The following is a 27,525-nucleotide window of genomic DNA, read 5'->3' on the forward strand; positions in this document are numbered from 1 at the left end:
CCACTTAGGAGCAAAAAGTCCTTCTGGGTAATGTGCACATCTCACTAACATGCAGAAAAAATCAAGTGTAACCAATCGGTGCTGGCAGCTGATTTTTTTTTTTTAATTCTTTAGTTATTTATTTATTTAGTTTTTTGTTCCTTTCAGAAACTTCACTGAGTGAAGAAATGTGTTGCAATGTGGTTTTGGAGAAGCTGACGCCCCTCTTCTCACAAATCTGCCGTGTCCTTACTGAATAGATAAGTTGTCCTAAAGAGGAAGATGTCTACTTGGACTCATCAAACGGATCCTTTTCTTTTTGACTTCTGCCAAGTCACTTCAGAAAAAGAACCTTTATGTCGGGTCAGACTGCAGAGTGAAGGCTACAGAGCCATCGTCATGGCTTCATATGGAAGAAAAGTTGAGCTGGACAGCTTCTTTTGACCCCTTTGAGGCGACACCTGAAAACCCGACAAAGTTTCTCTCTAACTCCCTGACGGGCTTAATGGTGAATTGAGTACACGTAATTTAAAGCTCTGAATTGAATGAGGGGCAGATAATGCAGGTATGAAAGGGCACTGAATGGAATATGATTAAAAATGGGAAAATGTTTAATTTTCTCAATGAGCTTTAGAAAACCTTCACAGGCGGTAACTCTGTGACTTTGAAGTGTCCAATCAGTGTTTGAATAGAGCAGCAAATTAAGCATTTTAATCGCCATTTTCCGTGTACCATCAAATGAATTACATTTCTCACCCTTTTTTTTTTTTTCAAATCAGTGGGTACATAACCAAGATAAGACTTTTAATTTCTGATAAGGTGAAGCCAACAATCATTACATTGTCTGCACTCGAAGTCACTAAAATTGACTTGGCAGGTCAAATATTCAGTGGAATAAAGTCAATGTAACGCTGTGATAAACTTATATAATGGAACTTTTACCCAGTGAATGGTCTTTATAATACACACTTCTAAAAGTTGAACTTTGGTAGATATAAAATTAACTTGTGAACATGTAAAAAGGCATAGAAAGGATTTATTTTAAAGCCACTCACTCACTTGTTGATTGAGAGAGCACACATAGGCCCCATTTAAGACAAATCCTGCTGAGCATTTTCCCTCCACACCTCATGTGTGGGTGGCAGATGGTAGCTTGCCGGTTGTCACAGTGATAGAGGATGGAAATACAGGCGACTGATTCAAACACCTCCTTTGTGGAGGACACTGCCATACTACAGCAGCTGTGGAAGGGATACGAGACCTGACTGAACATGCAGACATTCACACAAGAGGTTTGTTTTTTTTTTCTCTCTTATCAGTTTGCATCAAAGCATAAGTTGTTAACATCTTGGTAAACAATATATGCATCAGTAGCAACAGCAGTGACATAAAAACAACATTACTTCATGCTACTTACTAAAGGCCAATACAGGCGTCTGGTGACTGCTGGTGATACCATCTCTAAATATTATTATTTACCATCATCAACTGAGCTGCATTTCTTTAGCAAATCAATACTGAACAAATGACAGTGTGTGGAAGGCGTAGCTCGTAGTGACAAACCAGCAGAGAATTAGCACCAGACTCTGCAGGTCTCTGCAGGTCCAGAGTGTTTCAGCATCTTTTAACTCAGTGTTTTGATTTTCTGGCCCATGATTTGACAGACACCAAGTAGCCCAATCAGTGCCTGAAATCTGGCCAATCATCACAAAAGGGATTATGGCCAGAAAGTGCACCTCGTTTTTGTGTTTTATTAGCAAAAGTTAAGTAAACCCAAACCACTGCTGCAATAATGAATAACGATCTCTGATACATGTTTTGGATAACATTAGATAACCTTACCTCCAGAGACATGACTCAAAATGAACTCTCCTCTTGCTCTGCATCTTGTGATTGCTCGCATGTTCACCTGTAAACTTGTTGGTGTTGTGTTTACAGCTTGTTTCTGTAGCCCAGAAACCAGGTAATGCAGGTTTACATGTTTTTCAACGATAGCAAATGCACCTGCACCTGGATGGATTATTATGTGAGAAACAAGCAAGCATAATAGATTACCAACATTTTTTTTACTGCATTATTACCAATTGCTAATGTCTTGAGAGTGGTCCTTACAATGAATCAATTATTAACCACTGATTAAGTGAATGGTTACATATAAATCTATAAAGGTGCCTTATTAGAGAGTGGTACAACAATTTTTGCAATTAGTATAATAATAAAGGTAATTTAAGGAATGGATAATAATGATAATAATGAAACTCCAGTGTTGAATTTGGATGAGCACGCCCCATTCTTTGCTCCAGCATGTTCCTCTGCCAGCACACAGTGCTATTATACGGTGGTAAATCATGTCTCCCCCCGGCTGGCTGATGGGCGGCTCGGCTCAGCGCTGCCCGCCCTGTGGGTGTGTTTAAGGCAAATGGGCCTCTGCATCCACCTGCTAGCGCCCTGCCTCCATACAGTCGGGAGCGCCCAAGTTTCCTGAGGAGCGCACGCTGCGTGCCTGGACCTCTCTGCGCCACAGGGACTTAGTTTCCAACTGCTTTTCCCACGAGATGTTGATTGTGGTAGTGCGGCGACAATATCTCCTCGCCTCGCGGTCTCGCACAAGACTGAACTAGAGAAACATTTTCTCCCTTTTGAACATTTTCTCATTGTACTCCACTGACAACTCCGGGGCCAATAACCACGCAGTGTGCACAGGTAGACACTGCGCTCCTGCACAGGGACTGTCCACAAGCTGCACCGGGATTTTCTATTGTTATTATTGATTTCAACTTGGACACGAAAGTGAGCGATCAGTTGGAATTGGTTTGTTCAATGACTTGCAGGGCTGGATCTGAAGTTATATTCGGAAAGCTGTAACAGTAAGGTAAGCATTGCTGTGCTGTAGCTTTTTGCTCAGTGTTTTCTATTCAACCTGCTTCATTATGAATGTTTAAAAAGAAAACAAAGGCTACCTGTCTGCATCTTCGCGCTTTTTTATTCCTGGTTTTAATATTTGGAGCATTCCTCAGTGACTGTTTTGTTTTCTCTGAACGAGAATATCTATTCATTTTGATTTTTATTTCCGATAGAGCATAACCTCACGTCTTACATGAATCATTATTACTATTTATTGGATTGCTCTTCAGTTTACCGTGCGCTCTAATACCACACCAGACTGTTTACAGTTCTGTCGTCCATGTGTAGCCAAGGCTGCCAGTCTGTTACACACAGATTTCAGTCTATATCATGTTTCAGCAACACTGAACATTTTTGCACACATTTTGTATTCATCATTATTTCATAGTGATAGTGATGAAAATATATCAGTGAGGTTGTATTTTATTCCCAGTGTCATGTTATATGATATCAGCGGAGGAGTCCTTATTTGCCTCAGTTGTTGTGAAATGTAACAAATTATCCTCAGTGTTTCTGTTGTGTTGTGGATCCTTTATTTGACCACTGAGCAGCAGGATTCAGGAGGAGGGTGGTGTTGTAACTTTACATGCTGAGCCCTGACCAACTTGCGCTTTTGACTACGTGTATAAGTTTTAATGGTTGCGTGACATTAGTCCAACATGTGGTGCTTAGTAACTTGCAAGCACAAACAATGAAGATGAGAGCGTAAGTGGATGTGATGTGCTTTTCCTTCTGTCGGTGCAAAGCTGGTTGAGCTGATGTGATGGATTTAAAAGGTTTTCCATGAGTGACCCTTCTGTAAACTTGAACTTATGCATTCACTGTACAACACAAAATGACTCAGAGTACATATATGTATCTTTAATGTGAGTACGCTCTGTGTTTTTCAGTCTCCTCAGTGTCATTTGGGAGCAGCGCCTTGTTTGATTTCATCTGCTTGTGTGAATGACTTTGCCTCAGCCTCAGAATAAACAGCTGGATGGTTAACAAATTGTCAGTAAATAGCAGAGGTTTAAACAGCTGGTTATGCTCATAAAACCACTTCAGCTAAGACTCTTTGGCTCTGCTGATGTCCCAAAAGGTGTGTTTGAGATGGAGAACTGGTCCACTTTGTAGCAGAAACAAGGGGAGAAGAGTTTTGTAAACTATGAATGTCTGACCTGTGAGCTCACGATGATATTCTGGGAACCGATTGCGGTGACAGAAGTTTCATCTGACCCAATGCGAGTGGATCTGATGGAGAATGGACAGGGGGACAAGAGGTGACCTGCTGGACAGGTTTTTCTGATGATTTGTGACATATGTGTGGATCATTGTGGTTGCTCCCTGGTGTCTATCACTCATTAACTCCAGACTTTATTGATGACCACCACTGCATTGTTTGGAAGACTTGTTAAACTGTGGTTAACATTTGAGTCTGTCATCATTTGTAACCCCTTTAGCAGGCCTCTTTAGCAGTAAGTTAATATTTGATTTAGATTGCACCGATCACTTTTTTTTTTTTTTTTGTCTCTGTCATTGTGAGGACATTGTATAACTCAGCATTAGGTGAACCTATAATTACAGAGCAGCACATACGTATAGTGTCATGAAGTAGGAATGTGTTTTGTGTGCGTGGAGAGGAGCAGAAGAAACGCTTCTCTCACTACATCTGATCTTCCATCGTTTTGTCACACAGGCACACACTCTGAAAAACAAACATAATTTTTACCAAATGGAAGTGTGTACACATCTCTCAAAGCTTGGCTCCTCTCCATCCGGACTCATCAGTTTTGTGAAGCTCTCAGGGATCTGGGTGTAATCTCCACACCTCTGTGCTGCATCACCAAAACACGCAGGGATGGGGCCCTCGGGAGCCAGTCACTTGACATGTCACATAAATTAATAAATGAAAACAGATTTAGTGTGGCCGACTTTTTTTTTTTTTTTTTTTTTGCAGCGTCAAGTTGAGAAAGCGTTTTCTCACGTCTGTTTTTTTCTTCATTTGTCCCTGCAGAACATTTTTTGAAAAACTCTTTGTGTGCGACTGGAGGTTGGTCGACCATGCAGCTGGACGGTCTGTGGACGGTCTATGCCCTCCTGGCACTGTCCAGCTTCGCTCTCGGGAGCCCATTGATCAACGACCCGCTGGCAGCACCCCGCGTCTTCATCTCCTTCAAAGGTAGGAGCCATCCTCCTTTCGTATTCCCACTTGCCTCATTCTTGGTTTGCAACTTGTGTCCTTTCGTAACTTTGTTTGCTCATTGTGTGAATGATGACATGATAGTTGTGTAATTGGAGCGATTGTGGCTTTGCTAAGTGCTGAGGGTTTTTGCAGAGGAAGAACCAGACTCTCATGATCGACCACAGAGGAGAGCAGAAATACATCACGCAGCTCTCATCTGCTGCCCCCTCCTCAGACCTCCAGGCACTTTAATAATCACCAGATGCTTCCACTGGCTTATACTGTACAAACAATTAAAGATGCAAACAAGGACTGAGTAGATGCACATATTGAATGTATTTTGTGTGTCTTGATACTCATTTTGAAACAATATACATGATTATTGTTTTAGTTAATCAAATGCAGTGTCTTTATCTTCAATCATCTTTATTATAGAATCCCTAAATTGGAGCCACAAAGCGAGATGGGATAATAAGGAGCATGTAATAACTCTGTGGCCATTATGTGATTATTCCCTGGTGAAACAGACGTGTACTTTAGGGGGCTGTGTTTGCGCGTTTCAGCTGCCGTGCAGATTAGGTGAGATGGGTTGCCGGGTTCTGAGGGGTGCAGAGTGAGAGAGGGTATTATCAAGAGCAAATTGCCAGGATCAGCCAAGCAGAGCGACGTCCCCAAGGCCTGTCCTGCTCGGAGATCAAGCCTTTGATTAGCATCCAGTGAAAAGCCGAGGCAGCGAGCAGCAGCGGCCCTGTTTGCTTTGCTTTCCATTTCCCAGCGCTCCCTAGTACAAGTTGACTTAATTAAGTGGACTGGCACAGTTCATTGTTGAAGGCGTTTCGCTGCTTTAATCAAGTAGGATTTAACACATCAGTGAACTCACATCCAGAGCTCAGCAGTTTATTCCATTTTCCAAATATCATTTTCGTCAGTTCTTTACACAAACGCGGTGTTGTTTTTCAAAAACTCTGCAAATTGTGTTTTTCTTTTGCTCGATCGGCTTTTCTGTGAGCAGACTCATCGGGTGCTTTTGTATAGGTGCATGTTTGGAGGGCTGAGCTCACCAGAAATATGTTAGAAAGCAGCGGACTACAGCCACTATTCTTTGGCTGACAAGCAGGGTGGAAAAAGCTCGGCTCTCCTGCTTACCTGTGTGTGTTTGCCTCTCCAGTCAATATGAATTTCACAGTCTACTGCTGCTGCCACTCTCTGAGGAATGCACCCCCTCTCCATTCAATATTATGACTCTCTCTTCCTTAATTGCTTTTTGAGAGGCCCATGTAGTCCTTACCTTGGCAAGCTGGCTGCACTTCCCCTGATGCAACATGATGGTGTTAAGTTTTTGCTTGAGCTGTTGTGGGAAGGCAGTTTGCCTCTGAGCAGCAACTTTAATGGAACACAGTATGAAGACAAGCGTGGACAATATGCAGGCTTTTAACATGAGACTGAGGGAAAGAATGTGTTAATTACCAGTCCCCTGTTTATAATTATTGATCATTATGACAGCGGGTCACACTGTGAAGAAAAACTTAAATTGCTGCTATAAAGCCGAACATTTCTCTCTCTACGTTGAGCTAAACACATGTTCCAAACTCATTAACTTGGTAGTTGAGGAGTGAGGTTCAGAACCATGACCTCCATCTGGGAGGCCCACGCTTCCCTATTAAAGCAGGTAGAGTAAATCATGGGATCTAATTGCTTTGCTTTGGCTTCATGTAGTGTGCACAGCTTTTATGACAGGGAGAACGCCTTCTGTGGTATTGGAAAGTGCCAACACAGTCTCAAAATGTTCAGCAGATATAGGGTGAAAAATAAACACATCTCAGTAAGATTAAAGTTTGTAAAGTCTGAGGGATAAACCTTGGAAGTAGACTTTGTTCAGGCTTATCATGTCTTCTGTGGTAATAAGCCGAGGAGAGAGGGCAGAGTTAGCAAGAAGAAAGGCGTCTGCCTCAGTTTAGACTGAGTTTAGACAGCAAATAGGTGTAATCAATGTCAGATGAGCAAACAGAGTGTTTCATAGAATGCGGAGTGGGAGTGAAACGAATGTGCCATCGATAATCAGTTGTCGTTTTAAGGCTAGTTGAGACAAGACTGCCGTCGCCAGCAACCCCCAGGAGAGGAATCGTATTAAAAAGTCAACCTGGAACTGCTGAGAATCTGTTAGTTTGAGTTAACTCACACTCAGAGTGACTCCTGGCATGAAATATAAGAATACTGTGGCCTAGTAGTAAAGTACAGAGTGAAGTCAGGAACAGAATCATAGATTTTCTTTTCTTTAATGTATTTCAATTAGGACTGTAACTAACAATTATCTTCATTATTGATGAATCTGCCAATTATTCTCTTTTTCTTTTTCTTCTTTCATCTATAAATTGTTTTCCCTGTGGAATGTCAAAACATGTCTGTTATAATGTCCCACAGCTCGGTGTGATACTCAAATGACTTATTTTATTCAGCCATCGGTCTAAAACCCAAATATATTCAGTTTATTGTCATAAATGACATATACACAGTTGAGCAAGTATCAAAATAGTTGCTGATGTAAGTGGCAGCGTTTTGTGATGATTTGGCGATGAAACTATTACAACTTGGCAACTTCTGTAGGTTCTGTAGGTTCTCTTTGAATTTACTGACGATAATTGTTCTTTGTGTACAGGAGCAGAAGTGTTGTATGGTATAGCATAGTGTAGTGTATAGTAAATCCATCATTCTTGCTTGAAATCCGTTCAAATTTAGTGCCAGCAAATGCGCCCGTTTTTTAAGCCGTCCATCACTGAAGTGAAACACTGAATGTGAACACTTTGCATGTGAAAGGATTGTGTGAGAGCATCGCCTCCGTGAGACTCCTAAGTCATGTACATGCCTTTGTGGTGTAAATCCACGAAGAGGTCGACTGATTTATATGTGCAGTTTTTTTTTAGATTCTTGCATGTATATCACACTGTGATGTAAGAAAACGTCACATTTTCTGAATGGACAAAGCAGTCCAGAGGGAAGTTTTGCTAAAAGTGCAACATTATTGCTGTTGGCCCACTTTCCCCCTATGGCATGTTTGAGTTCATGCATTAAGCAGATCCAAATCTAAATCCATGATTATGTCTCATACCGTACATAAACCTCTGCCTCATCTGGGCTGCCACAACTTCATTCTCTCAAAGTCATCACCAAACATTGTGCCACATGCAAGTGCATGCACAACTGAAGCAAGGCTCGGTCCATGCTATATATGCAGTTGTCTATAAGGAAGGTGTAACTGGGTAATTGGAGAGATCTTTAAGCAATGGCTTTTCTCTGTCTGCAGATAAACAGACAGCAGGTAAACACTGGTTCAGAATGAACAGAGGCACAGGATCAAAAATCTCCATGGTAATAAATTATCACATTGAAAAATCATGCAGACGCAATCTACAGCTGAGGGTGGAGCCGCGTGAGAACTAACACACTGCACCTTTCACCTTTTCTCACTTGCTGTTCATGAAATATGAAACGCCTGCTCTGACAACTACAGCAATGGAATCATGGTCTCTCAGTAAAAAGGAAATGTCCTTTGAATACCACAACAGCACATAGGATTACAGCGCACGGCCCCCTCCTCCCACTGAGTACATACAAGGCCAAATCCACAGAGACCACACCAGAATGTGGGTCAAATTTGCCACAACACACAAGCTCACCGCTGCCAGGGCAGGTGGCAGTGAAAGGAAGCGGCTCTTGCTCATCATTATTCCAAATATTTCTCATCCGCACGCCCTCCTGTGAAGGGCTAACAGCAGGCTCCTATTTTTACCCCTCAGCAAAGTCTTAAGTCTATATCGGGTGAGAGTGTGTGTGTGGGTGGGTGGTAGCGCAGAGGGTTAGAAACTCCCCTTTGGGGTTAAATGCCAGGCATTCTGGTATGTGTTGGCCCTTGTTATGCAGTAGTTATGTTTTGTGTGTTTTGGGGCTTTTCATGCAGGAATGAAAACACGTGAGGATTCGATCTCAAAGTGTGAGCTAAAGCATCTTAGTAGTGTATTCATACAGTGAAATAGTTGTTTTGGTAAGTCAGCAGCTTGCTATCAGTTCATCTCTGGGCTTGCCCCTTTACTGCCGCCCTGTCACTTATGTTAGTAAATGTTTAAACTGTTATTACTGTTATTCACACAAGACATTCCAGTGGTGACTTTCTTCTTTACGCTTTGGAGGCATACATTAGTGGTCAGAATTATCTTGCGCTCTTATCACTGCTGAGCTGATCTGTGGCTGTGACGTCATGCATTTTTGAGGCTGGAGCCAAGTGTTTGCTCAATATTGACTGTTTGAAGGAACATAATAAGGTTTCTTTAGAAGCACCATGAAGTTAATACAATATGACTTGTATATTTGCTGAAGGTGATCATCACTAAAACTAGCCGTCTCTCTCTCTTTCCAATTTGCTTTATACCTCCAGCACATTGGCACACCTCCGTCCTAACCGTAATATTGCAGTACTGTCAAACCACATGTAGAAGCCACAAAACCACTGCCCCGGTAGTCTGGCACCACTGCTGATGTTTGGCTGTGATCTCTAATTACTGTTTGTGAGGGCTGAGTCCATATCCCACGGCAGCAAAGTAATAACTGACAAAGCATTGAAAACCACTATTACTTTGGCCTTGCCCCAGACCTCAGCTTCTCTGCACAGTGGCTAAGCCAGGTTATATTTAGTGTAAAACTTTTCTCCCTTAGCAGGCACACAGCAGTCATTTGTAGCACCGTGGTTAACCATTGAACACAGTCGGCAGGGTGGTGACGGCGCTTTAAGTGCAAACGCAGCTTGGTCCGGCACGACTTGCACTCTGCTGCGATCCAGCTGTCAAGACTGTCACTTTATTGTTAGGTCCTGGTTGGCCAGAGGCCATCCTTAACTGTGTAAAGCAGTTGAAGTTTGATTGAGTGGATGTAGAGAAGAGAGCGCGTGTTCAAGCAAAAGGAGGCTGTGGTGTGAGGTCCGGCCTGAGCCCAGTGTTCCAGAACAGGCGTTAATCCTCATCTGTGGTGCACATGACTTCAGAATAGCGATCCTGTCTACGGAAAGCATGCAGAGGTGTGTGCTGTTGTATCTGGGTGGTAACTCAGCAGCAGCTCCACCTTGAAATGCATTTATCTCCTTGACAAAGCTGAATTCTGAGCACGTAGTTGTGTATCTCAAACTGTCATAGCACTCGCAATTGAATTCAATCAAAATCATGCCCTAAAACGAGATATGATTGATGACTGGCTGCGGTCCTTATCCAAACTCGAGGCATGGATGATTATCTGGTCAGAGGTAATCATTAAATGTATATATGTCCAGTTGCCTCAGATTGACAGGTCAGGAATCAGGGATCGATTAGCTGTCTGCCTGCGAGCCCCTTTTACCTAAACTACGCCCCCCATTAGGTGGATGACTGATAGGACTGTGTTTACACTTATTTCCGGACCAATTGCTACAGTGTTTTCACTGGAGTGCAATGAAGATGACCATGACAGCTGAAGAAAAGTAGCAGCACAGGTTTGATCACATTTAAAGCACAACGCCAGTGGAATTCAATAACCGTGTGTTTGGTCTTTTAATGTCAGTTTCATACTGTTCTGACAGACTCTGCATTTATCGCTCTTTAAACAAACCTTCACTCTCCACTTGTCGGTGTTGAGATTAATCAGCGTAAAATAATGAGGGTTTTACATTTCATTTTAGCACATTTTATCTATAATCAAAAGTAATGTCATGCGGCTCAATTCTGCTCCATAAATCTTTGCAATCATTGCATCTTTAACCTGAACTATTAAATCTGTGAGTCATGTGCATCAGTATTATAGCAGACAGTACTGCTCCTATTCTCACTCCTCTCCTTGTCAGGTGTGTGTGTGGGACAGAGGTGTGATATTCCTCAAAAAAGATGAGCATGATGGCGCCTTTCAGCACATTGCCCCTGAATCCAGCAGTAATCTCGTGTCCATCTCTGATGGTGCCAGTTTCCCTCTGCAAATAAAATCGCGGTCACAGTGTCATCCCATAGCTGTGTCAGCCAGCCATTAAAGCTGTCCGTGCCTCCCACCCAGGGCTGATGCTGCAGCTCCTGGAATATCTGTTTAATTCTCTCCTTCCCATGGTTATTAAACACACACAAGCCTTTCTTTATGATGGTCGATGAATCGAGTCATTGTATTTGAGTGTTATGGAATGGCACTTGGCACCTTGCTCTGCTTGTCTCTCATGCCATATGGCTGCAAGTTTGTAAAGTGTATTGCAAGCAGCTTGGGTGGTCCTAATATTTGATAAAAGAGGAAATAGTGTCTGTGTTTGTCTATGCATTCTTCAGCATCTGGATATATTGTTGTTGCTGGATATATTGTGTGTGCGCAGGTGCAGAAGTGTTAGCAGGTAACAAGGTTCTTACACATCTCCAGGGGATTATTGTGGCCAGGGGAAACTGAAGGTGACAGAGTATCGTCTAAATATAGTCTAACTCATCTTTGAATGCTTGGTTCCCTGCTGCAGTTTTGTCTGTTTTCCCTCTCCGACTCATTTCTGTGGTACTGGGATGGCAGTTAATGCACCTGGACTGGGGTGTTTGGGATTCTTGGCATGGAGGCCCTGCTCTCTTTTAGCCTCTGCAGGAAGAGGGATATGTTGTGTTGAGAGCGTGGTGTTCCCTCTTTGCTCAGGGTTTCACCTGTGGAACAGCCTCCTGAGTCGGGTTACGGGCTCTGTCAGTGCCTCGGCTCCAGCGAAACCGAGACCATCTCTCAAAAAGACTGAGGACCCAGTGTTGTCTGTCCGTCTTGTCTTTCACAGGCATGTTGTTGCATCTGTTAAGCACCCTGCAAACCTCTCCCCACCAGACTGGAAAATACCAGCCAAATTGTCTAGATGCTGTGAATCACTTTCTCTCCACCGGTGCAGCATCTCCTCCCATGTGTTTTTATTTTTGGAACAAAAATGTTACTTTTTTTCCAGCTTTACATGAAAAGGCCAAAACTACAGAGTTAGAGCAACCATTTGAAAGCACTTTGTGTCTATGCAGAATATGGGCAAACATGTTAGAGCAGTAAATGATCCCACATGGTCAAACCAAGTAATAAGACAGTACCTGGTTATTTCCTGCTGCCGGGGTATTATCACTATGCTTGCTGGAGACCACGTCAGTCACATCATGGGAACCCTGTCAAGTGTGATTAAACTTCAAACTTTTCAGTGTGGAGAAAACTGTCATTCACCATCGTTAGTTATTATACCACCCCCTCTGCTCAGGAAGCTGTGAACAGACAATGATGAAGCTTTCTCAGGCTCCACATAATGGCTGAACCAAGCAAGTCGCCGGGTTCAGCCTGCGACTTGGTATCTAGCACAACTGCCAAGCTTCAAGGTTGGTCCTTTTTCTAGGTGGCATAATTAAGACTTCCTGTGGGATTTTGTGTCTTTTCTCACCTGTGAAAACAGGGCATTAGTGGAGACTGGATGAACAGGTTGGGGACTCAGACTGGCTTTGTCTCTGTTATGCTGCTGGGGCTGAACACTGTATATTCTTAGCGCTAGTGTTTCTCTTGAGGCAGATTAAGGTGTCAGGTAGAATAATGGTCCAGACAGATTAGACGCGTTTGTGGATCCAGCTCAAACCTGCGCCCAAGTTTCATAAACGGTTTACACTTTAGACTGTAATCTGCTGTGATATCAAAGGAGTCGGCAGAGGATGGGTAAGAATATATAAGGGAAAATTAAAAAATTGAGCCATTACTTCTGCATGCTTCGACATCTTGTTGTTTATCAAATTGTGATCAGCAGACAAAGAATAGTGCTTGCTATTTGGTGCATGAAAATGTGGACGATATTGAAGTTTTAGTCATGTTCTGTCTGGGCTACAGCAGTTCCCTTGTAGCCACCCCATCAAAGTACTCCCTCCAGTCCCTGTACAACTCATCCAGAACATTGCAAACTGCCTTGTCTTCAACCTCCGCAAATTCTCCCGTATAAACTCCCTCCTTCCAGTCGCTGTCTGTAGGTGCTTGTATCATATTCAAAGCCCAGTGCCTGCATAGCAGCCTTTGAAGGGATCTGCAACCCGTGCTTCCCTTCCTGCACACCACACCACCTCCTCCCTGCTCTGCGTTTAGGTAGAAGAAGCCCGCTCTTTGCTACAATGGCCAAGTCATCACTTGTTTTCTCTTGTTCCTTCCTTCTGGCTTCCAAATTGTTACAGCACTCCAGTCTGAACAGCAGAGTCACTCCCTTTCTGCGGTTAGAGGCTTTGAAGTCATCATCTCAAGAAGTACTGTACCTCATATCACCCTTGAATCTCTGAATCATAGTCACTCTGAACTCTTTTGCTTGTTGCTCTGCAAAGACTTCTTTACCATTTTTCTTAGAACTGATATTATTCCTTTATACTTGCCTATCATCATCTTTTTTTCTGTCATGAATATTCTGTGCTCATAGGCATGCAGAGAACATTTGATCCTTACTACTAGTTGGCTGTACTTTAGTTAATCTAGAGTAATCTAGTGGGGGGCATTTTACTTGCATGGTTTGGGTCCACTTGTCCCCCTCCAGGGAAGTGTCACTGAAAATCAATACAAATTTGTTCTGAGTGATCACCTTCATCCTCTGATAAAACATCTCTGTGATGGGAGTGGTCTCTTTCAGGATGACAGTGGGTGACACATAGGGCACAACGAGTCACTGAATGGTTTGATGAGCATGAAAATGAAGTGGATAGTACAGTATGCTATGGCCTTTGCAGTCACCAGACCTCAATTCAGCCGAACACCTATGGGAGATTTTGCACCATCGCTCTCCACCACCATCATCAAAACACCAAATGAGGCAATATATGTTTTTTCCTTTCATTTTCCACCTGTCAGTATGCCCCTCTGGATAAGCATGTTGGCCTTTAATAAATGCATAAATGCATATCATCTGAAGGTCTTGTGATTTTGAATTTTCTAGGTTTAGATGGTACTTCATTTGTACATTGCTTTGGACAACAGCATCTGCCAAATGAATAAATGCAAATGGTAGATTGGTGTCTACAAATAATGGTTTATGGTTGCATTATTATTACATAGGCATCTGTTATATGGATGTTGTACTTCCTGGTTGATAGGAGTGTCACTGAAGATTTGCTTAAACCCTGTATCCATGCATGTGCAGATGCCTGAAGACATTTAATAAATGGGAGTTTCCCAGAAAGGTCAAGTGGGAGGGCATGACCCTGACTGTGCAGGTCAAGGCCAATGCCTCCCTCTGATCTACAACCCCAACATAATTTCTCACCCTCTGTCAGTGGGAGATCGAGTTTCAGATGTGTCTCACTGCTTCAGAGTTGAGGCTTTGGCCCACTAATGTAACCTATCCTCTTTGGGGTGTACAGTAAATACTGTACAGTGTACCATGACTGAGCCAGTACACTGTGCTGTAACCTCAGAATGAGGCAGAAATATTACAGATTACACACAATTGATAGGCTTTGCATTTTACGTTAGCAAAGCCAAATGCTGTGCAAGACAATCAGTTAGTTATAGCTGAGGCTGTAATAATGGACATATTGGACATTCATGGACTGTGCATTGAGCCCTGCAAAAATGGAGTGTTCACAATGTGTTTGTTCCCAGTTTCCACCATTTCAACACATAATCAGGGCAGTTTATTCATTGGATAAATGTCAGATGAAAAGGTGAAACAGAGACCGATTGGAGCCAGACATGGTGTAACTGGCTAAAGTTCAGACAATCTTGACCCACATGATAACATACAGACATGGTGCAGCAATTTCTACTCAGTGAAACATAAAGTATCAAAACTGACAAGTTACAGTTCAGTATTTTTAGAAGACAGAAACTGGATGCTGGACTGATCATTGTTTCAGAGTGCACTCAGGCATGTTAAATAAGTAAATTGCAGTCAGCATTTCACTCAACCCTCTCATCCAATCCTTTCAGCGTGTTTGTCCCTGCTTCCCACCTCCTCATCTGCTCAGTGATGAGGTCATATACTATTCCACTTTTGTAAGGGGAAATGAGGCTGTTTGGAAGACACACTGAAGAGTTGAGCTCATAAGGGCACTCAGGCATATTACAATGCATGCACTTTGATGCCTTTGTAGTGGCGTGGTTTTGAAATGCTGATTTGGAGATTTCCCTATTGCTGCCTCCTGCCTGTTGGTGGAGTAGGTGTTAATTGCAATGTGTGGGGATGGACTCTCATTCACATCCACTGAGGCCAGGCCGGGGCCAGCGGTGACCCCCCTACAGGCCGTTTTTGTCGACGACCCATCCTTTCAAGCCCCCTCCTGTGGCGTTGCCTCCTCTTGAAAGAAAAAAAGAGGAACCCTGGCAAGCAATTCCCCCTTGTTGTTGTTGTTGTTGTTTGGCGTCGCCCACACACTCTTCCCCCTGTGAAGGTCCAATAGCTACAGGGGTGTTTGTGTAGGTTTGCCTCTTATTCACAGAAGTTCATTCACATTCTGGGAGATCTGGGGGTGGGCGTCAAACTGGCATCAGACCTTTTTTGTCAATGAATGCGGCACACAGCGTCCCGCAGGCCTTTCTCTGTGCTGCCTATAGATTCCTCAGTCCAGGTCCAAGGAGCACCACTGTGGAGCTGCAAAGAGAAGACAGCGGTTTAGAATGGAGGTGAAAAATGAGGTCCTTGGATGGAAGGAAAATGAAAGTCAAGAGGAGCAGAGGGCATTGTTTACATCCTCCACTCCAACCTGGCATGCTGCCAAACCAGTAGTGGGTGATGTGTTGCAATATGGAAGCTCAAGGATTACGAGTATCAGGGGTAATGTTTGTGAAACTATTTGTTAATGCCATAATGTTGCTCACTTTATTCAATCACTCACCCCCCTTCTTTGGTCCTCTGATCTCCCTGCTTGTCTAAGCTGTATGTACATGCTCTTGAGCTCTGCGAGTCCTCTCATTGTTTTGTAAATCTGAAGATGAGAGGGGTGGTGTTACTGTGTGCGCTAAATCCCTGTTTGACTTCTTAACTCAGTTGCTTGTTTTCATGCTTAGCCCTTCAATGGAGGGTTAATGAATACTTTATTGCCACTTTACTGTGGATCTTAGTGGCCGTGTTTAATTTCCCCCAAGGGACGTCCTGCGGCGTTTCCCAGAGTTTCGGAGCAGCCTACTTTGCATTTCCTTTCTGTGAGAAGACAAACGGGCCTAGAGTCCAAGATGAACCAATCTGACAGAGGGAGGGTGAGGCAGAGAAGAGGGGATGGAGAGAGGCAGGCAGGGCGCAGGCTAGGATTTCATTTCTACTTCTTTCCCTCCAAGCTCTGAATCAGTCCAGAGACTCTCTCGTGGGCTACAGTGTGGATCAAGTTTTACCCCCACTTGTCCTCTCCCTCCTTCCCAGTTTTGACATTCTTACTTTTTACCTTCCAGGGTGGAAATAACAGCCAGACAGCAAGGGTGCTCAATGAAGAATGGAGTTGCAGAAAGTGTAGAAGTTTGTTGGATGAGCTTTCCAGGGTAGAAAGTTGCACACACAGAAAGTCCTGACAGTAACTGTACACTGTTGGATGCATCCACATTCTGTCACTTAACTGGAGTCGAGCTCCACTGGTGTGTAATCAGGCTGCCATCCATACATTTGTCACCATCATGGTTGTATTTCTGCGGTCTTCACTGCTAGAACAAATGTCCCAGCTCCACCTCAGGTGGGTAATGACTGATATCATCACCCACCTATGCAGCGTTTCTCCTCTTCAGCTCATAACTCTGTCAAATGGAGCTCAGTAATGCAGCTCAACTGTGACCAGTGTTTGCTATTTTAAAGCCTCTAATTAAGTCAGTTAACCTCCCATTTTTCCGACATAATGCATGACCACAGAGGGGTTTCGGGGGGTCCCAGCGGCCACCTCTGTCACGTGTTAGACCCAGTGGTGAGCGATGGCTTTTTAATGGAGGCCTCCCAGTAGAAAAAAAAGGCCCTAGCAAGTGGAACCTACCCAAGGGAATATTTAAAAGGCTGGCAAAAAGAGCAGCAGTGAATAAGCAGCTCTTCCTGTTTTCTTAAATGTGGAAGCAGCATTGAGTAAAGGTAATTGATCGGAACTAATTAGCAGTGGAGAGATAAATGATGGTTAGGTGGGATGCGATGCTTTTAATGACGCACTGTGGGCATGGAATTCACTGTGGAATTAACTCTTCAGGGAGTGTGTTGAGGCTGTGAGCCCACGGTAAAGCTCAGTCATGTGTTTGTGTTTGTGAGTTAATCTCCAAGGCACCTTTGGACTCACTGGCTGCACTGGAGCATGTGGAAATAATTTGTAAATCAAGTGAATTTTCCGGCATGACTTTTGAGTTTTTTGATCCGAAAGATTTTTTCAGCGTTGAAATATGGCATTAGAAATAGAAGTTGTTGTTGGGGTAGAGTCTGTTTTGCGTGTGCTTTTTCAGGGTGTGGCAGGTGCTTGTAGATTAAATTCAGACGCTTGTTGCATGGGACAGTGTATAATCCTGCTCGTAGTCGTCGTCAGGTTTGACACAAGAACAATGCCACAGTGGTGCTGATTATCCTATACATAGCCTCTCATCAGCAAGAAGAAGAAGGTACATGAGTTCTCTTATTTTGATTTGTATGGTTGCAGGAAAAAGAGGAGTGTCTTCTGGCTGGAGCTAACAGTGCAAGAAACCCACTGAAATTAAATCAACAAGGGAGCATAAACCATGGCATTTTTAAATTATATGCTGTTTGAGTTGCATAATGTCAGCTTGCTGTTTTCACCTTGTCAAAACATGGCTGGAAGAAAAACCTCTTATAGAATCCAAGATCCAAGTTGCATTAAGTTCTAAAATAGCTTTACTTCACAGACACCAGAATTGCTGATGCAATTGATGACTCTTTTCACAGCCGAGGCCAACCTCTGCCTCTTAGTTTAACACATCCCCAGCTCTCTCTCTTAGCAACATGCTTCAGCTGCTTGGCAATGGCTGCCTCTTGAGATGTCAAGAAAATTCACTTTCATGCATTAACAAGAGAAGAAGTCTGAACTAGCTCTGAAAAGAGCTGTCATGACCCCGGACATGAACTGACACACCTGATAGTTTACCTGTCAAAGAGTTTCCTCTCTTTTTTAATTCTCCGTTATAATTTGGGTTTATTGTGATGGATGCTTTCATGTGATATTAAATGTGTGTTTATACGCCTGTGGACATTATCACTCTTTTGTCTATGTTTTGTATGTCTCACATAAGGTTTACTGTGACCAATCTCTCAAAGCATTGCTATTTAAATGGAATTTCCTCTGGAGATATTAGATTCAAGACTGCGTCAGTCTACCATTAGATCTTCATTCTCTCTAATTGGTTGAATCAGAAATCAGAATTGGCAAAAGATGAACGTTATGAAGGGAAGTGCTACTGTTAAATGTTGCATTTCAGTGGAAGTTGAAGCTGCAGTCTTGGTTCAGATTTCATCCTGCACATGGCTGTTAGGATAACAATAAAAAGGCCTTGAGGTTGAATGTGATAAATATCTTCTGAAAAAATGCGCCCTTGTCGCCAATACATCATTGTTAACCTCCCTGGGCCATGGAGTGAGTGAATATTTATTTATGACTTATATCTCCTTCATGTCAAGAAAGCTACTTGGAAAAACTGCTGCAATAAAAACTGTATTATATCATCTTGGGAATATGGAGTAAAGGGGAAAAATACAATAATGTGCACATGTAGAAATGTCTTTTAACTCATTGTCTGCACCATAATACTACAATGAATGTTCCCAGATCTCTTTTTTCTGTGGCACATAGCAGCTTACCCACATTATGTGGCTGCCAAACCAAGTGTGGTTTATGCAAACGGTGAAATGGATAATTCTGTGTACTGCAAGTCCTTAAAGGATCATTCCAATAAGGCATGTCTTACTCGCTTAACTGCAAATTGCGTAGACTTTACTGCTTACCATAACCCAAACCATAATGTAGTTGCATTTTTTTTTTTTTTATTTCTGAGTGTTTGCTGTAACAGTATGACATCCACCAACATCAATGTGGTTTGAAAATCGACTTGAACATTTTTGAGACCATGTGAACTTGAGTTTTATAGTTTATTATAGTTGTAGTTTATAGCTTAGTTTTAGTTTTAGTTTCAAAAAGTATTGTTTCAAGAGTTATGAATTAACTTCTGACCAGCAGCCTTTTTACTGCAAGGCTTCACAATCAGTTCACATGTAAAAGTCTGTTTGCGTATTTGGTGCAGAAGTTGGACGTTGTATAATCATCTTTAACTGTTTCAGTAGGTTTTAAGCCAATGTCAGTAGATTTTCATATAGAAGTGAATGAAAACCAAATAACCTGGTTGGCAAAAAGACTGGTAGTAACACACACACAACACACACACAATTTGTTGTAAATGAGCTAAAATATGCGAGTGCACTGGTAAGACCCTTTAATGGTAATGCACACAATTAATCTCCCACTGTTCTCAGTGGTGATATACTGCAGTTGATCACACATTATTCCCAAATATTTTCTTTGCAGTGAACTCTCTGGAGGAGCTACAAGCCATACTTCTCTGATAAATACTCCACATTCTCAAGATAAACTTGCCTGGGGAAGCAGATCACTCTCTCCTCACATAGAGCTTCCAGGGGAGCGCTGTTTTGACTTGTCTTGCTTAATTGCTGTGTCAATTAAAATATTTTTCAGAAACATCATGCGGGCGGGACTGGGGCCGGGAGGATCGCGAGAGGCTCTGTCTTGTTCATAGCTGTGCGTTGCCTGCAGTGTTAAAGCAGAGAGAGTGAGAGAAAGTGAGGTTGCCGAGGAGCTGAAACACAAGCATTAGGCGTGTTTTCTTGTCCAAATCAGATTAACATACAGTTCTGAGATCGCAGTAACCGAGAGGCACCTTTATCAAGATGTAAATGAGAAGTGTGTAAAGCGGGAGATAAGCCTGGCTGGTGTGCAGCTGATTTAGGGAGTCTAGGTCGACTGTCTAGTAGAATGAAGTCACTGCTGCTTATTGAATATTTTGTGATCACCATAGTTTTCTGTGTATATACTGTATACTGGGCGTCAATGGGGCCAATAATAACATGCCATATTAACTGCTTGCACATTGGAACTGAGTTTTGTTCAGTTTGGCAAAGTGTAAAAAATCTATTAATGTCTTTTGGGACAAGAAGGACTTGACCCGTGACAGGTTTCATACCAAATTGACGGTTAATTGCTGAGTGCTGCGAGGCCACAGAAGAGTGTGAGAACAAGGCAGTTTTCTCCACAGTGGATACCGCTGGGTGGTTGTGCACCTCGCAAAAAATACACATCGTGTCTCTAGCCGTTGTTGTAGATTGTTGAGAATACAAGCAAGTTTTGAGAAGTTTCCATTATCTCTTGTTCTGCAGCACACATCTAGCAAAGCCATCTTTGCTGCAAGCCTCCTGCCATCCCCATTCTCTATAACAACATGTGTTCATATTTTTCTGGGCTAAACCAAAGATGTTAAACACGTACAAGCACATATTCCTGGCATTTTCTACCATTAACCACATGATAACGAGGATTGAAGATAAAACTGATAAGTTGCAAGATACTTCGTAATAGAGTTGCTGTGTTGTGTTCTGGCAACTGATAAGCCTTCACACTCGTGAATCTATCACTCAAACTGAGCTTCCTAGATCATATGTAATCTTCCACATACCTGTAGCAACGCGCCCTCACCAATACAGACCATTGCATTTTTTAACATAATGCTGTGTTTGGTCTGAACACCCACTAAGAGCTTAGCTCCAAAGAGGAGCCCTCAAGGTCCATCAAGCAGAATATTGCAGAATAATACTGGGATAAAGCAGAGGTAACTGCAATTATCTCAGCTACAGTTGTCTCGCACTGAAAAAACTTTTGCGCCTGGGATGCCTCCTCCACGCTGCGTTCTTGTCTCTACCATCTAGGAATTCACTCGGAACAAAAGATGCTTTTTGGTCGATCTTTACTTCCGACCTCTCCTGTAGCTCATTACCCGCTGCCAGAACTCCTCAAGAGGAGGGCTGCAGGGTCACAGCGTAGGATATCCTTCCTGTCCGTCAAATGTCAGGCCTGTCAGGTGTGTCCCGCTGTTGCAGACTTAAACGCAAGTGGGAAAGACTGACTAGTCATTAAAATCTCACAGGGAGGCTGAGTTTTGATTTCTGCCGAAGCTCAGTATATATCCACAGCTGTCAAGCTGTCTGTATGTCTGCTGCCATGTGTGGATGTCACCTCAGGCACGACTGAGTCGACAGACAGCTTTCCTCTGGGTTAATGAGGAAAGGGATGTTGATGGGGGGACAGAGATGAGGAGTTGTGGGGGGATATGTGATCAGCTCTTGCTTTCTAAAAGTGTTTTCTTGATGTAAACCCAGTGCTGACCCCAGGTCATACGGGATTAATATTGTGAGCAGTGGGCGGATGCAGAGTTTATGCACACACAGTAGATGCACCACAGGATTTAGAGTGTTTTTTAAGGAAATGCATGCCAAGGCTACACCACTCTTCCTTTCAGTTCAGTGACCCTGAAGGAACATGTCACATATCATACAGTCTACAGTGTTTGTAGTTGCCATTCTCTGACTTTGTTCATGGAAAATGCATGCAGTGGCCAATAGGGAAAATGGAGGCATATGTTGTAGTGTTGCACTTCTTTGCTCCACATAGACTTCTTAGTCTTCTCCTCCTGCCGGCCATCTCCTCCCCTTCCACTTGCTGTGCTGTGCTGTCACGCCAGCCTCAAAAGTTATTAATGACTGTGGATTTCTGAGCCTTTCGTGGGTTTGCATTGGTGAGTCCTTTTGTGAACTTCAAATGTTTGGGGTCAAAGCAAGGCTATCATGCACCCAGAAGAATCATGGATGTGTGAAGTGCAAGTTTGTTATTGAAATGATAAAAGGAAGTCCTAGAGGGATAGTACAGTATATCATCCCACTCCTAAAAACAACAGAGAGTTCAGAAAGATACATAAAGCTTTTTTTTCCCCACCTGGTTGTAGTGCAACACGACTGGTAAGCGGCAGCACTGACCTCTAAGTGCACTCAGTCTCTGGGAGAGATTGCAGCCTGTGACAGACCATGATGCCGTCCCATTAGCTGAGATAAGGCAGGCAGGGATTGAGGAGCTCAGATCAATGAGTCATTATGGGGAGTGCAGAGCTCTGGCCACAAACACTGCCAGAGCGACATGCTTATAGTTGTGGCTTAGCGGCAGCGCAGCCCAGCAATCCCTCAGCTGCTTCCCACCAACCTGCAGAGAGGCCATCCTGGTAGAAAAACCCAGCGGGATTTTCTTTGGATTAACAGTTGATTCCATGTCAAATATGCTATCCAGGAATAATGAGACAGGCCATCAACCTTTTCACCTGACTCTCTTGAGCAGCCAGTAGGTTTATTACCTTGACGTGGTTTACTTTAATTCCCATTTATGGATTCTGCTTTTCTGTGGAATGCAGTGGCTCTACGTAAGGCTTCTTTCTGAAAAGAGGATTTAGCTTCTATTTACAAGAAAACTGGCTGCTAAAAGACAGACACGTAACAGGTGTTCTTACCCGACTAAGATCACCGTTAAAAGCTTTTAAAGGATGATTCTGGTTCATTACAACTCAAGTACACATCAATAACACTGGTAATAATCTGTCAATGAAAACACAGAAAAGTGTGAGTGTGTAGTAGGTCAAAGTACAACCAGGAACCTGGTCTGTAAACTGGTCTGACGGATGTTTATAACAGACAGTTGAGATAATAGTTTTACCATTTCCTTTCATTTTCTCTTCCAGGTTTACTAACCAGTTGGTTTGTTCACAACCTGTCTGTCATCTAACAGCTTGTTTTTTGCCTGAACTTCTTTTCAGATTTCACTTAACTTAGTGAATACAATGGTTTCATAACTGAAAGAAATGATGGACGACAGACCTGAAATGAGACTTATTATTTGTAATAAGTAAATGATCCATTAATTTGTGTGGAGTTGCTTTATCAGGCTATACCTCTGGCTCTCATAATGGCTTTGGCAGTTCTTTCGGTGCTCATAATGAATAGAAAATTTAGGCTGCACTCTTAACAGTGATGTCACCGTGAGCAGACAATGACTGCTTGTTTGTGGTCATCATGCATGACCAACAACACTATCTGTACCAGCTGGTCTGTCTGCAGCAAAATAGTCAAGTCAAAATCAAGTGTGTGTCCTTATTTTACAAATCTGTTGGTGCAGTTTAATGGGTTGTGTGCTGCGACCCCTCCCTTGTCCCATTCTCGTGCACTGGCTGCCCATTTAAAAATCCCTGAGGCTCATCTCCTGTAATAGCCACTCCTCTGTGTTACTCTCTGACTACTTTTTGGCTGATATTGATCAAACTTGAAAGGGGAGCCCTTAAGTGAATGTGTAAAAAGTCCTGCTAATCAATGATTGACAGTTGGTATTTCCCTCATCAAGGTCACTTTGCCAATTTCAGTGTGTAGAAGAGCTGCAGGGCAATCAAGTGATGAGTGAGAAAGAGGGTTTGTTTTGTCTCTCTGGATTTTGCTGTACCAGAGGGAGGTCAAGCTGAGAGAACGACTTTCAATCACAGTAGTACTTAAGCTCCAAGAGCAGGACAGAACAAGGCTGAAAGGAGAAAAGAGGAAAATCGATCTCTGTGCCACCAGCATATCTGCACCCTGCTAGACATAATGCTGCTGGGATGTGCCGCCATTACAGCTAATTGAACTGGGACACAAGCAGTCAGAATGGGTAAATCCCACTTTTGACTGTGTTATTCTTAGCCATTTGATTCCTGTAAGATATACACATAGTGGAAAAGCAGATGTATAGCCCTGTATTTAGAGGCCAGCCGCGACGACCTGAGGAGTGACGTTTCACCCCCAAAACGTACTACACCTTACCATTGAAAGTTGTTGTGCTTGAAGTCACTAAATACATTTTGACAAGCATGTTTCCTCCTCTGGTATGTTGAAATAAAAGCTGGTGGCTAAATGAGATTGTGCTGTGCTGTCAGCAAAAGGTAAGACCCATCAATTTCACCACTTCTGAGCGTCTTATTCAAGATTACATGTTGGTATTGCTGCTGGTGCAGACAGGCAGCAGAGTTTTGTTTACAAAGGTCCCACCTCTTCAGATCAGTTCTGTTTGGCTGGGAGTGTGAGGAGAAAAGGAGAAGCCTCCTCTGATTTAGAAAGCACATTGCCTGAGTTGGGAAAGAAATGAAGTGTTTATGGTGGGGCAAAAAGGGGCCATACTGAGGGGGTTTGAGAAGAAGAAGGAGGATGCTTTGGCTCGGTGTCTCTCTTTTTCTCTCTGAGGGCTGAGGTTTTGGTCAACATTGCCAAAGCAAACACCTCCATATTCCACCTCAGAGGAACCAATACGAACCTTTCACACGCGTCTTGCTTTCGCCTGCTCTGTATCTTCCATCTGGACTTACCTCATTTCTCCTTTGCTTGCCTGCTGGTTTTGCATGTGCAGAGGAACTGCTGTAATGGATACAAATTGAAAGTGTCCATTGCTGCATCTCATGATTGTGTTTAAATTTCTCCAGCTGTCACATGTCTAAACCATCATGAGTCACATGTCTTGTGTGGGAGGAACTTTAACTCGCGTGTGTCTATGTGCATGCTTTGCATATTATCTGTGTGTGTGTGAGAGACAGAGGGATGAGGTCCAAGAGGTCGTGCGCACACGCACACACACACACACACACACACCTCTCTCACCCACTCTGTCTGCTTCTCTCTTTATCCATCTCCTGCAGTTATCGGGCTGATTTTATCACCCTGTTAGCTGCAGGGAGATTACCAGTGACAAACTGGGATGGCTAAATCGGCTTGGTAAACTCGCTGACCCTGCAAACCACCACCCCCGCACCACTAACTCCTTAACACCACCTTACATGGGCGTAGAGCATGGTCTGCCCAAATAGCAGTCTTGACACAGATAAAACTTGGAGGAGCAATCTAGGTGAAGACTGCATTAAAATGAGGAATGCCCAGAAAATCACGTTGACCTATGCACTTCTGTAGCGCAAATTACTTTGGCTGATAGAGGAAATGAAATGGACTTTGCTGATGAAGAGTTTAAATTTAAACACAGTCGAGGGTTAGAGTCATGGACAACATACAGGTATTAATTTCTAAATGTTCCAAAAGTCTCTCATATACTTTTAAGCCATGTTTTGCATCAACCAAAATAGAAACACTGAAAAAACCCAGAAACATAAATTGGTCAGTGAGGGACAGTCTCTCCAACCACATTGATTCCTCGTGTCTTAAGGGAACCTATTATCTTGTTCTGACTCAGAAAGAGGATAAGAGTGCAGAGCCTTAGAAGGCCCTTTAAAACGACCGTGGTTTACGAAGAGCAGGCTTATAGCATCAAAGAGCACGATGGAATCAGGGACTCTTGCTTCTCACTGTCTTGTGACCTCCAAGCAGGTCTCCTTCAGTGGCTGCAGAACGGTGCTGGTTCAGAAGGAATTAATGATAATGCTTCAAGGAAGTATTTTGTGTGCCGTGTCAACAATCAAATGTGTCTATAGCTGTTCTGAACGGTCACGCTGTAGGGTGGAGGGGCTTCTCCACACAGCAGGTATATCACAGCACGGAGTGGGCATCAATGTTGGATTTTGTTTAAACTTACGGACACCAATGTGATGTTGGAAAGCACTTTTGAAAATTCCCATGCAGGCATGTGTTAGAGATGCAGACCATTTTGGGCTTCCCCTGGCTGACAGGCCCAGCGCTGCAGCGGCAGCCAAGAACACAAAGCTGTTTATAAAAGGCTAATCACCTTCATTTCAGATGAGCGCCCTTTGAATAGAGAAACTAAGTGATGAGGCAAAATGTGATGACGTTGCTGACATACGCGTGGAAAAATGGGATTTATCCTCTAATCCCGCTTCCTGTCCCCAAGGCCTGGGAATCAGGGATGCATCGGAACTCAACTGAACACCTCTGTTCAAAGAAGGGATGAATGAGAGGGATGTCCCATGAGCTTCCTGCTTCCGTCCACATCATCTGCCTCTTGTTATGTGTGGCTGATGATAGGCCAGAGAAAATCTATGTGACAAATAAAATAGTAAAGGCTTTCCTGCCTCATTCGACAACTTCTCCGTCACCCTGTCGCCCAAGAAACAGAAATATAAGTGCTGAGGTGGCACGGCATGCACTAACTCAGGGTGAAGGAGCAGCGGGAGCCTGGTGGGAGGAAGAGACCTGGAGCAGTGTCACAATGGCTGCTGTCACAGTCTATCCTGCCTTCCTGTCATTCTCAGGAAGAGCAGGAAGAACAACTGGCCTCCCACACTGTGACCCCACACGGCTTCAACAAATAAGGCATTCATAACCACAGGGCGTGATAGCGGGTCACTGGTGTTGCATACATTAGGCTGCTGTATCCTGTGTCTGTTCAATTGTAAATCTTCCACTGGCCTGTCAGGATGTACCTGAGAGACACAAGGATGTATTGTCGCATTGAGACATTTTTCATTGCTGCCTGACGTAGTTTTCTCAGTGGTGGATTCAAGCTGTCAAGAAAGCCCTTTTCCTTGAATTCAGTATTTCCAAGGAGAAGATGCTCCATACATACAAGTAAAACTCTCACTTACTCTCCTTCTTTGGACGGTAGCTACTTAGAGACTATAGAGGGTGCAGACTTACTTTATCAGAGAGCAGCATAGAAAACAGTTGACATGAAATGATAACAAAAAAGAAAATTGAAAACCTCAGGTAGGAGTCAGGCTGTGGCATCTTAAACCTCCAATTTTGATGCCCTTTGATGCAATTTGTCGTGTCTGGCAGCTGACATTAGCATAAGATATTCTCTGTCATACCCAAAATATATCACAAAGATCAACATTGTTATGACAGACAGTGTCATTCATGATGAAAAGTAAATGTTTTTCCATGGAAAGCCCTGAGCAGATTCTTACAAAAATGACAGATCCACTGTACATTCAGCTATTAAAAAATCACTTTGGTGCTGAGATTTGTCAACAGATTTTGCACATTTGAATACAACTGAGCTTAGAAGCTGAATTTGTAGCATTAAGTGGATTTATTCAACTTTAACGGGCTATTGTCTTTCTACCATATCTGTTCTAGTTCTGTTTTTGATAAAGCACAGCAGGGTTCAGTGTTTTTTCTTTCACCAGTCCCATAGAGCCTGAGTTAAAGACCTCTCCATTTTCACTAGCTTTAACACTTAGTGAACAAGGCCGTGCTGGTCTTAAAGCTGATGGAAATCCAGGTGCTGCACCCTCTGGAACCAGACAGCAGAACCAGAGGTGGTAAAGTGTGTCCCTGCCGCTGAGTGTGTCCAGTATGTGGGGATTACAGTCTGACATGGAGCTGAGACATGCCAGGTTAAGATAAGGGAGGCTAAAGGTAACAGGGCTCCTCTGCTCAGGGCTTTATGTTTAGTCTTTGTGGCTGCACCCTCAAAACTCTGCTAATACTTCAGTGCTGGTCCTTTGTTCGTCTGATACAAACACTTGAGTGCATA

The 27,525-nt window shown here is 43.2% G+C and overlaps 1 protein-coding gene across 4 annotated transcripts in view; it reads left to right on the forward strand.

The window, feature by feature from the left end:
* Positions 1–2,437: 2,437 nt before the first annotated feature.
* Positions 2,438–27,525, forward strand: part of sema3fb (sema domain, immunoglobulin domain (Ig), short basic domain, secreted, (semaphorin) 3Fb) — a 59,249-nt gene continuing 34,161 nt past the window's right edge. For 2 of the 4 annotated variants that reach the window (XM_070958695.1, XM_070958694.1), the window contains exons 1-2: positions 2,438–2,851; positions 4,880–5,044. In XM_070958695.1, coding sequence (XP_070814796.1) covers positions 4,927–5,044 — 118 coding nt within the window. In that variant the 5' untranslated portion in view covers positions 2,438–2,851; positions 4,880–4,926. The remainder of the gene's footprint in view (positions 2,852–4,879; positions 5,045–27,525) is intronic. The other 2 variants (XM_070958698.1, XM_070958697.1) reach the window with 1 other exon arrangement.

This window comes from Chaetodon trifascialis, chromosome 3 (assembly GCF_039877785.1).
Source record: "Chaetodon trifascialis isolate fChaTrf1 chromosome 3, fChaTrf1.hap1, whole genome shotgun sequence".
NCBI lineage: Eukaryota > Metazoa > Chordata > Actinopteri > Chaetodontiformes > Chaetodontidae > Chaetodon > Chaetodon trifascialis.